The sequence below is a fragment of the Mytilus californianus genome, unplaced genomic scaffold (genome assembly GCF_021869535.1).
Source record: "Mytilus californianus isolate M0D057914Y unplaced genomic scaffold, xbMytCali1.0.p SCAF_3, whole genome shotgun sequence".
NCBI lineage: Eukaryota > Metazoa > Mollusca > Bivalvia > Mytilida > Mytilidae > Mytilus > Mytilus californianus.
The window spans coordinates 269,440-282,086 of record NW_026262679.1 but is presented as its reverse complement, the minus strand read 5'-3'; the positions used below and the strand labels follow the sequence as shown (position 1 = coordinate 282,086).

At 32.8% G+C, this 12,647-nt stretch overlaps 1 protein-coding gene across 2 annotated transcripts in view; it reads right to left on the bottom strand.

Moving 5' to 3' along the window:
* The window catches only part of LOC127733784 (cytosolic carboxypeptidase 1-like), a 40,482-nt gene extending 29,574 nt beyond the window's left edge, over window positions 1-10,908 (bottom strand). For both annotated transcript variants that reach the window (XM_052243098.1, XM_052243099.1), the window contains exons 1-7: window positions 10,886-10,908; window positions 8,413-8,502; window positions 6,246-6,379; window positions 5,444-5,511; window positions 4,705-4,771; window positions 1,537-1,683; window positions 978-1,109 (exon numbers count right to left, since the gene is read on the bottom strand). In XM_052243098.1, coding sequence (XP_052099058.1) covers window positions 978-1,109; window positions 1,537-1,683; window positions 4,705-4,771; window positions 5,444-5,511; window positions 6,246-6,379; window positions 8,413-8,429 — 565 coding nt within the window. In that variant the 5' untranslated portion in view covers window positions 8,430-8,502; window positions 10,886-10,908. The remainder of the gene's footprint in view (window positions 1-977; window positions 1,110-1,536; window positions 1,684-4,704; window positions 4,772-5,443; window positions 5,512-6,245; window positions 6,380-8,412; window positions 8,503-10,885) is intronic.
* Window positions 10,909-12,647: the final 1,739 nt, after the last annotated feature.

The following is a 12,647-nucleotide window of genomic DNA, read 5'->3' as shown; positions in this document are numbered from 1 at the left end:
TCACGATGTTTGTTTACGTTCCACCATGTTTTTTTAAAATTTAAAATGGTACAATGCACCCTTATTTCTTTTCAAAACTTTAATAATTAACCTATTAAATCAATATTAATGTGCAATTTTAATTTAATAATCCAATACTAACTGATAAATATCAGAATTAAATTCTTTAATACAAATTTCTCATTTCTTTTTATACCATTGCATAATGTTAACTGGAATCTGCTTGTATTTTACACTATGAACAAAGTGTAGTTGTCAGCCAGGAACCCAGTATAATGATTTAAAAACTACAAAACGTTATGTTATTCGTTCAGATTTGGTGTTTCATACTGCTGCATGTGTTTTGTTTTAGCTAAATTTTCCTTCGAACTTAAATGTGATGAATATATCTAACAGTATTTTATTGAAGGATTCCACTATTTTACTTTCAAATTCATATTTTTTTGTATCATCTATTAAGAATGGATTTTCCACACACTCTCACCGTATTTATTTACAATTAACACGTTCTATTCCTATTTCTGGTTAATGACATAACCAACAGTTCTAATTGTTGTTGTGATTTTGGCTTATTTAAACACTCATGAAGCATTTTAGAATCATTTAAAAGCATTTTCAACTTTTACTTGTTGATGGAAAATGTAAATACTGCAAACAATCACACATGATTTGAAATTACTAGAGTTTTAACTACACGTTTTTTAACATGTGACAACATTTTTTCCGGAATTCTTGTGGCAAAAAAGGGTGTGCAGACAATTTACCAGTACAGCTTATACATGACTGATTATGATTAATTACAGAGACACCAGAAATTGACATCTATGTGTTTTTGAAAGAGCAAAAGATAATCTTAAAATTAATGCTTGAGAATTATCTAAAGAACTAAAGGTGTTGAAAAAGGGAAATAGTATGCAATGTGGGTAGTTCCTGACAACTAAAGTTTTTTCTGACAAAATTAGAACATTATTACTTACTGTTGTTGGTGTATGACTTGAACACTTGTAACAAACATTGCAGGTTTTTAAACTGACAAATATTACTCTTTATTAATGATAAAGTTATCAGCAGTGTTCTGTGTAATCGAGCTTTGGTAGAAAATTTTCTGTCTGAAAATATAAAACATTTTAAATCTAAACTGAATGTTCTTCATTCAGAATAATTTGTTACAATACACATAAAAATCACTTCTGAATAAGAATTTTGACTTTTGTCAAATAGAATTATGTCACATTAGCATGTAGAACACATGTAGCCTTTTCCTTATTTATGACATAAAGAATCTGCAGAAAACTAAAACAGTCTACATTGTTATGTCGTCATTCATAAATTATATATGGTATCGTAAATGAAAGTCAAACTATATTTCATTATTTTAAGTAATAAAAGATATAGCAAGTAATATTGCAGTTATAAGACTCTATGTGAAAGATGTGCAAAAATAATTTGCTGAACTTCAGACATACAATCGTTTAAATAAAAAGTTAAGCCACTTTGCATAACATTTCAATCAATAAAAATAGAATCATATCTTACCTTTATTTGACAATTTGGCCAGCACTTGATGAGCTAGTATCAACAGATCATCATTAGTAACATTATCTTCAGTTTCTCTTACCATACATTGTAATAAAATATTGGTTGTGTTAGCACTGACTAGGGCACTGGATCTCTTTCCTACCTCTAAAAATACAAATGACAATGATAAGATTATCAATCTCATAAGGGCTGTTCATACATACATTGGACCCAGGGAAGGCACTTCCAAATCTCAACTATGGTAGGGTGTCTTTTGCATAGTGGAAATGTAAGTGAAATTTTAATTTGCCTCATTTTTAAAGTGCCTTTGCTGGATACCATGTATGTTTTAATGGAACAGCCCTAAGAGGATTTACTTTTATGAATGCATAATATAGGAATTTATTAACAGTTCAGCAAAAAAATTTGTCTTTTGAAAAAAGTTATTTGTAGAAGCTTGTCTTAAATTAAAAACAATTGTTAGCATAAACTGACAAGTTTTCATATTTCCTGGTGAAGGTATTACATTAGGATCGTCATTGAACATATAATTTAAGATGCATAAATCATTAATTATTTACTTATTTTTTAAGACGGATAAAGGAAGGGGTATTTTGACAACAAAATGTGCTGATTAAAAACAATAAAAGCAAGAAGATACCTGTTCTTTGAGGTGCATTTTTTCTTTTAAGCCGAAACCCAGATGGTAAACAACCTTTTCTCACAAGACACTATAAACTGAGGCAATTGTGTTTTTACACAAGAAGTATATTACTATAAACTCAGCTACGTAAAGCTTGAGTCTAAAATAATAACACATCAAATTAAGATCTATTACTTAGTCATGTTTAAATTTTTTTTTTCTATGTTCAATTTTGACAATTTGAAACCTTTAACTCTGTTCTAATCAAATTACTTGACAATGAAAGAAATTTTGGGTTATACTATTGAGGTAGGTTTGACATTAATATGTTTAAAAATTATCTTGTGTGTGTCAACTGAAAATGACAAAACAAGACCTGAACAAAATAGTAATTCATATTGTGTACTAATACTACCTGTGTTAACTACTACAAATAAATATAACTAATTTATAAGCTATATAACATCTAGAGCTTCATAAAAGGTTAGATACACAACCAAAACCCATGTATTCCCCTTCAACAGACATACATTGACACAACCAAAACCCATGTTTTCCCCTTCAACAGACATACATTGACACAACCAAAACCCATGTTTTCCCCTTCAACAGACATACATTGACACAACCAAAATCCATGTTTTCCCCTTCAACAGACATACATTGACACAACCAAAATCCATGTTTTCCCCTTCAACACACATACATTGACACAACCAAAACCCATGTTTTCCCCTTCAACAGACATACATTGACACAACCAAAACCCATGTTTTCCCCTTCAACAGACATACATTGACACAACCAAAACCCATGTTTTCCCCTTCAACAGACATACATTGACACAACCAAAACCCATGTTTTCCCCTTCAACAGACATACATTGACACAACCAAAACCCATGTTTTCCCCTTCAACACACATACATTGACACAACCAAAACCCATGTTTTCCCCTTCAACACACATACATTGACACAACCAAAACCCATGTTTTCCCCTTCAACAGACATACATTGACACAACCAAAACCCATGTTTTCCCCTTCAACAGACATACATTGACACAACCAAAATCCATGTTTTCCCCTTCAACACACATACATTGACACAACCAAAATCCATGTTTTCCCCTTCAACACACATACATTGACACAACCAAAATCCATGTTTTCCCCTTCAACACACATACATTGACACAACCAAAATCCATGTTTTCCCCTTCAACACACATACATTGACACAACCAAAACCCATGTTTTCCCCTTCAACAGACATACATTGACACAACCAAAACCCATGTTTTCCCCTTCAACAGACATACATTGACACAACCAAAACCCATGTTTTCCCCTTCAACACACATACATTGACACAACCAAAACCCATGTTTTCCCCTTCAACAGACATACATTGACACAACCAAAACCCATGTTTTCCCCTTCAACAGACATACATTGACACAACCAAAACCCATGTTTCCCCTTCAACAGACATACATTGACACAACCAAAACCCATGTATTCCCCTTCAACACACATACATTGACACAACCAAAACCCATGTTTTCCCCTTCAACAGACATACATTGACACAACCAAAACCCATGTTTTCCCCTTCAACAGACATACATTGACACAACCAAAATCCATGTTTTCCCCTTCAACAGACATACATTGACACAACCAAAACCCATGTATTCCCCTTCAACAGACATACATTGACACAACCAAAACCCATGTTTCCCCTTCAACAGACATACATTGACACAACCAAAACCCATGTATTCCCCTTCAACAGACATACATTGACACAACCAAAACCCATGTTTTCCCCTTCAACAGACATACATTGACACAACCAAAACCCATGTTTTCCCCTTCAACAGACATACATTGACACAACCAAAACCCATGTATTCCCCTTCAACAGACATACATTGACACAACCAAAACCCATGTATTCCCCTTCAACAGACATACATTGACACAACCAAAACCCATGTTTTCCCCTTCAACAGACATACATTGCTTTTTGGTTGTTTTCTTTAATTAATGATTTTGTAATCTCATTTTGGTCAGATTTTCTATATTCAATATCTATTCTTATGTCAATTCACCAGAAAAATGCCATAAACATGCAGATTTGTCTGTTTAAGAAATAATAAATCAGCAGCTCCCTTTTGTTTAACTTATCTCAATCTACAAAGAACATTGACTTGTATATATAACTGTAAATAATTGGTTTTTCCAAACAATTCCAGGAGAATATGCATTTTATTTTACTGTAGCTTTAAATAGTTCCAGTACATTTATTATATATACTGTAAATTCAGAAATTATTGCGAGGTTTTTATTAATGCGAATAATGTGACTGGGTGAGTATCGCAATAATAAGAACTCGCATTCTGATATCTGATACATATATCTGTATGCAGATTTTCCTGAAATCGCAATTATTAAACTCACATTTTTGTCTATTCTTCAACAATCGCAATAATAAATGCACGCAATAATTTCTGAATTTACAGTAACAGTGAACTTACGAGTTTTCCCCAATAGCTCCAAGAGAATATGTATTATATTTACAACAACTGCTCGATCTGAACAATTCTGAAATGATACAACTAATATATGTATCAATAACTATGATTAATATCAAACAACCTGTTGTGAATTTCCTTGTGACTATACAGTCTAGAAACTAGATGGTTACAATGTAGAAAATGATCCTGACAAAAGTACTTTTCAAAGAAAAAAAAATAGAACTGTGTAATTTTAACTGTTTAAGTTTTGAGTCATTGTATCCATGGTAATACATAGAGAAACATGCAGCTGAAAAAAACTGTTGGAAGAAGTATAAATCCATTGAAAGTATCATTATATTTATTTATATATATTTGTAAATTGATTATCAGAATTAAAAAAAATAGGTTGTTGAATTGAAAAAGGGCCATTTCAGAAGTATTTGTATAGGTGTATCAGTATGGTTTCAAATGGTAATACCTATTACTACCTATATTTGCCACTGGATGTTAAGCAATCAACAATCAATCAATCAGTTAATATTACTACCTAAATCTGAATCTTATCAATATTGCACAAAAGAAAGACTTGATGGATGAACAAATTTTCTGTAAAAGCATTGTAAGGGTTACATTTCATGTTTGATAGTTTGTTATGAGATCAAAACAGAAAACAATGCAATTTAATACTTAATTACAATGTCAAAATATATTATTAAATCGAGTGATTTTGTTTGGTTCAAATGAATCTTACACTCACCCTTAAAGTACACAAGATTAAATCTAGTTGTGCTGCATTCTTCAGAACTGAATCTCTGTGAATTTTTTCTGGAAATAAAATATGCAATCTAGATTCATTTGAGACATTGCTTTTGAATGATTTAGTTCTATACTCTGATACATGCTATACAAAACTACTGACAATTTATTCTATAATTTCCCAAAAAAGTTTTGTATATGATAAACAACCATAAAAGTCTCTTCAGAAATGAATTGATTCTACATTTATTGCAAAAAATGAAAAGCATTTACTTGAGTTTACATGTTGTGCTTGCAGATCACACCAATTTTGTATTTTCCACTGCTGTCAACTACAGATAAATGTCTGTCCTACAAAAATATTGCCACTATGCCACATGTTCCTAGTAGTAGATTCTAAAATTGTTGTTTTAATGTTACTTACATGTACATTTATAGATTATAGATTTTTATATGCTGACAATAGAGGCTACTTATTTAACATTTGTGTGCACATAATTTTTTGTGTGTTAAGCATCTAGTAGAGGTATATTATTTACACATATCTTATGTGAGAGGTCACTGTGGAGCCAGGGCCCAAAATATTAACAATTTTAAAGGATTTCATGCATTGTTTATTTTCTTGTGTGACTTTTGTAATTCTAATGTATTCGTTTTAGTAGGTTTTAAATCAAATCTAAATGTTTAAGTTAATTAGACGGACATGAAGTCAGCAGATAATGCCCTTTAAGAAGTTAGATTACATGTAAGACATCATTAATTTGAGGTTATTCATATACATGTATTATCTGTGAATACAATACCTTGTTGGTTAAGCAGCTGATAGATTTTAGATGTAACGTATCTGATCTGTTGTAGGTCATCTGTAGAGGATGGATTCTTAGCAGCCTTTCCACCAATCTTATCCAACTGCTGGAAAAGTCCTATCAGTCTAGACCTTTAATAACAATAAGTAATATAAACATGTGCAAACATATTTACGCTTTTACACAGACTCACATTGTAAAAGATACTATAACAGTATAACCTTATGACACAGGTACAAACTTGACCATGATATATGTTTCTTAAATAACTATCATCAGGTACACTACAGACCAGATGGTTGGGAAGTTAAATACATAACATTAAAGAGCATCAAAAATAAAACAGCCTATTAAATAATGACAGTCAGAACTGTATAAGGTAAAGTTTGCACTGATCCAGATTGTAGAAGAGTTGAGATTGTTGTTTTTAGTGTTCATTTTGTGTAATTGATATGTGTATGATCAATATTTATACTTTCTGATAAAATGGAATTTTTATAGTGCAAATTCTCTTTGAAATTCAACATGAAAACATATTATCAGACTTGGCAGGGAACAGTAGAGTACAATTAAATATCAGACTTGGCAGGGAACAGTAGAGTAGCATTAAATATCAGACTTGGCAGGGAACAGTAGAGTAGCATTAAATATCAGATTTGGAAGGGAACAGTAGAGTAGCATTAAATATCAGACTTGGCAGGGAACAGTAGAGTAGCATTAAATATCAGACTTGGCAGGGAACAGTAGAGTAGCATTAAATATCAGACTTGGCAGGGAACAGTAGAGTAGCATTAAATATCAGACTTGGCAGGGAACAGTAGAGTAGCATTAAATATCAGACTTGGCAGGGAACAGTAGAGTACAATTAAATACTAGTTTCTTCGGATTATTCAACTAGGGTGCAATTAAATGTAAATCCTATAAAGGCCATGCTGTCAGAAGACAATGCTATCCATAAAACTACAGAAGTGGTAAATGTTCTTTTAAGTCAAAATGTACTTATTCTGTACTCAATGTAGTTTTATAATAGGTTCTTTTCAGTAACTTTTGTAATTCTGTTCTTGTATGTGCCTTTTGTTATTCTATTGGTCAAGGTTAAATTTTACGTTTAAAAATAACGTAAATAATTTCTGACTCATAGATACCATATATCTCTTGTATATTTAAAATAAACAAGTAAAACTTGCTACTGCTTACTAATGATACACATGCTTTAAGAATTTGGTAAACAAAAAGTTGATGAGCAATGAATCTGAAAACAATTCACAGGGTAAAGCATGTTCACATGAAGCCTGACAACAAAATTATGGAAACTCTTACTTGTACATGTAGTTCCCTAGAAACAATGTGAAGAAAATACATGCATCATACATGGCCATTATGTGTTAGACTATATAAGTAATCTGTAAACAGGAAGTTGGTACACCATAAAGATCTGTCTATAACAAATCATGTGTACACCAAAAACCTGTCTTTACCAACTCAGGTGTACTACACCAAAAACATGTCTTAACCAAATCCTGTGTACACCATAAACCTGTCTTTACCACACCCTACATGTACACCACAAACCTGTCTTCCCAAACCCTGTGTACACCACAAATATGTCTTTACTACAGTGTACACCATAAAAATTGTTTTACCAAACCCTGTGTACACCACAAACCTGTCTTCCCAAACCCTGTGTACACCACAAATATGTCTTCCCAAACCCTGTGTACACCACAAATATGTCTTCCCAAACCCTGTGTACACCATAAAAATTGTTTTACCAAACCCTGTGTACACCACAAACATGTCTTGACTACACAGTGTACACCATAAACCTGTCTTTACCAAACCCTGTGTACACCATAAACCTATCTTTACAATAACTGTGTACACCACAAACATGTCTTTACCACATCCTGTCTACTCCATAAACCTGTCTTTACTACACCATGTGTACACCATAAACCTGTCTTACAAAACCATGTGTACACCATAAACCTGTCTTAACCAAACCCTGTGTACACCATAAACCTGTCTTAACCAAACCCTGTGTACACCATAAACCTGTCTTTTAACCTATGTAAAATACTACTAAATGTACCTGTCAATTCAGCATACAATATAACAGTAAAACAGCATGTTTGGTGAGATACCTATTGGTACTGGTACTTACCCAACACTTCTTTCCATCACAAAGTCTCTTTCTTCAGTTTGATATTACATTCTCATATGTATAACCCAAAGCCAAGTTTTACTCAATGACCTGAAATGTCCAATTTTACAAGATTTTGATTTAAGTGTTCTAATAGAAACAAACAATTTGAAATTTGATAAAAAATATGAATAGTCTTTCCCCAACAAATTTACATGATTTGTAATAACATAAGCAACACAACGGGTGCCACATGTGAAGCAGGATCTGCTTACCCTTCCAGAGCACCTGAGATAACCCCCAGTTTTTGGTGGGGTTCGTGTTTAGTTTAGTCTTTAGTTTTCTATGTTGTGTCATCTGTACTATTATTTGTCTATTTGTTTTTTATTTTTGGCCATGGCATTGTCAATTTGTTTTCGATCTATGAGTTTGACTGTCCCTCTGGTATCTTTCGTCCATCTTTTACATGACTTACAACCTTAAATTGAAACTAAAACACTAGGCAAAGTCAAATGTATATCACATCTATGTATCATGGATAATGCAGGTTCTTTGTTGTCGTTAAAAGTCATGTTTGAATTTTCATATTGATCAACTTTGACATTAACCTTGATATAAATGAGTCAATTGAATCAAGAAACATGTTCAGGTACACAGAACTTACAAATCAATTGAAATAACAATTTCTGCCTTGATTTGGTTGTAAATCTCAACAGTCAACTGATTTCATAGTGAGTGGGTGTGGCAGGAGAAAACAATTCAAAGGTGAACTGAACAATCATTTCAGTTATTTTTCAAGATACATTGTGTCATACAATTGTCAACTACTTTTTTAGAGTATCAAAAAAATTAGTAAAGGATCCTCCTGAATAAGGGTAAATAGTTGGTCATATTGGCCAGAAAAGTTGATTACCCAGGGCTCACACTACTTCAAAATCACAGGGAGAAGTGACTTCTCTTTTTGAAACTGGTAGGGAAAAGTGGTGAGATTTGAAAAAGAAGTGCTTGTTTGCTCGCAGCACTTCAATGTTTGGTTTTTACTATAATATAAAAAGTTATTCTTTGTTGAATACCTGGATGAAAGTGTAAACATGGCGCTTCCGTTTGTTGAAAACCGTGTCAAAATCAGATGAAATTTACGGATTTTACTAGACTTTGAAATAAGGAAACATTTTTTTTGAAAGAATATGGAAGAATTGAAGCCAGACTAATATACTTTTTTTGACATAAAATGCCGTTTTATGTACAAAAACACTTGGAATGGACATCGTTCAGTGTAAGGATTTTGTACAACCTTGTTGAATTTTTCAAACTTTTGCTGTTTTGGGTTAAAAAATTACGATTTTGGGTAAAAAAGTTGAATTTCGAGAATTTCATCTCTCTAATGCCGAAAATTTGCAAATTTTGATTTTTTATGAAGAAAAAATGATCAAAACATTAACAAAACTTTGTCCATGGTGAAAGTGAATAATATAAAGACATAAATAACTACAGACAACTTTTTATTGATATTTAATATGAAGATCTCCCACTTGTGTCATAATAGCCAGGGAAGCCATCATCTCAGAGTAGCTTCTGTCAGGACGGCTATCGGTGAAAGGGTTAAGAACACTGTTGAAAAAAAGAGGCGAAAGATACCAAATGGATATTCAAACTCACAAGTTGAAAATAAACTGACAACGCCATGGCTAAAAATGAAAAAAGACAAACAAGTCCACAAAGCACAACATAGAAAACCAAAGACTGTCGAGCAACACGAACCCCACCAAACACCAGGGGGTGCTCCCGAAGAGTAAGCAGATCGGATTGGTTAATACCGCTGACAAGACTATACCCGAGACATTTAAATTATATGCATTGAACTTACAAACTCTAAAATTGTAAAACAAATTTATCGGGATCAGCATTTTTCACAAAATATGTCTGGGATTTTGGGATTTTCTCTTAATTTTAAAACCAGGAAATCGGGATGAGACCTAGCTCCTCTCGCCCCCTCTCAAATTCCTTTGAGATTTTGAGAACATTGGCTTACAATGTTACAAGAGTTAACAGGTTATGCTTATTGATTGTTGTTAATTTTTACTTCAAAGGACTGCTTTACTTAAAACATGTAGAACTATCCAGAAATTAATATTTATTCACATGTATATCACAGTGGCCCTGAGTTTTTCTAAGTAATGTTGAATATGCAACTTTAATGGGGCAAACTCTTCTACAGGTACCACTTGCGATTTACAAAGAATCGACAAAATATTGTAATTATCATGCAGAACACCCACATTAAATGTCATAATGACTAATGTCATAAAAACAAGGCCTACAAGTTTTTTTTACACTGTGTCAAAATAAGATCGCATATAATAGTGACTGGTCTTTTTTCTTCACGAAAGGTTAGGTGACTTTCCCACTACATAGTTGTTACTTCAAGATTGTTGGCAGATAGTTCGCTAACTTTAAGAGAAAACACTGAACTTTGACAGACATATTGTTTTACCTGTCACCAAGAGTGGCGCTCCAGTCGCATTACTTCCCTTTTATGAAAGATTACCGTGCAATCCCTTGTTTGCCAACGTATCTTTTCAAACGAACCACTATTGAGAGGGCGGACAGGGGGTACCTTTCTCCTTTCTCCCGCCCCTTTTCTCCTTTCTCCCACCCCTTTCTCTTGTCTCCCGACCTCAAACATGAAAAACTAATGTATAGAAATCTCGTTTTAACTTGATAAATATCGATCAAATTTGTATAGAAGTGTTGTTTCTTCTGCTTCAAGAACCTCAATATTATTTTCACTGACTGTTAAGCTGTCTGTTTGCATTGAATTTGCAACTGAGTTTGATGCACGCCGTTTCCCGATGATTTTTTTTAAAGTAGAAATCCAAATGCTGCTAAATAAGAAGAAAAAAATATCTGTTATTGGACTGTTTAGAAGAAATTCGATATGATTTCGGAAGTATACCTCATGAGGATAGGCCTACGTATACATGACCATAACCGAAAGACCTCGTGTAGTATAAGAAACACAGACCAGATCTGGATTTCTATTCTAAAAATGCACACACACATAATAATTATACTACAAGCATGGAAATGTGAATGTCTTAAAAAATATGAAAATAAATTCTGAAAAATGTATTTCACAACAAGAAATATGTATCATATGCTGAGTATACCAGCTCCAAATTACTCTAAATATATGCACATTGAAAATGGAATTAATTACGAAGGATTATAATAAGATATACTTGATTGGTCCTGGACCTGATTGATTTTAATATAGGTTCAAGTTAATTTACGCTTCGGTGTACAGGAATTGTTGTATTTTTTTTTTGTTTGAGCTGGACATGCTGTACAGGTACAGATGATGAAAAATGCACCATTTCATAAAACGGTGAGTCAAAACGATTCATAAATGATTAACAAAGGTGTCTTTTTGGGGAGGGACACATTGCTGACATGACTCCATGAGCGCCGGAAAAAGTCAGAGGGTATTTATATCTTTAAAAGAGATTTTGTAACAAGTACATATACAAGTATGTATGTTAAATAAAAGTGTTGTAAATGGAGATATGGGAGATTCAATAAGACTGCAACTGGCCAATTAACGACACACAAAAACCAAAGACATCTAGATAACACAGGACAAATGCAGGATGGACAAGAATTTTGATACTGCTAATTTGTAGATTTAGAAAAGATAATTTGGTCCCTTGAATTTGAAAGTTAATACGTATATTTACTATAGTAAGTATAAATAATATCAAATGATAACATCACACGTTCACAACTTTAGTCATATTAATTATAATACAAACATATGTCAATCTCGTAAGGTACAAATTTGTTAGTCTTTAAACAACTCGTATTTCAGAAGAAAACTCAAACCATTATGAAATAAGGAGATGTATTGCCTATGAGACATCTTTCTATCAAAGACAATATTATGTTTTGTCACAAAATGCCTTATAAAATAGACAATCACCAGATACGCTTAATATATATTTTGGCCCCGGAAGCATACTGTTTTACCCGTGTCCGTATGACCGCCCGTCCCTGACTTGGTATATATAACTGAGGGTTTATTCAGTTTATTTCTTATTGCTAAGTTTTTAAGATTCAAATTTAAATTATGTACCAGATGTTAGTATATTTACCAAAAGTGCGCATATTGTCAGGATTTTTCTTTGTTTTTTGTTTTAAATGTCAGGTTGCTTAATTTGGCATTTTAATCATATATAAATGCACGCAGAATACATAGC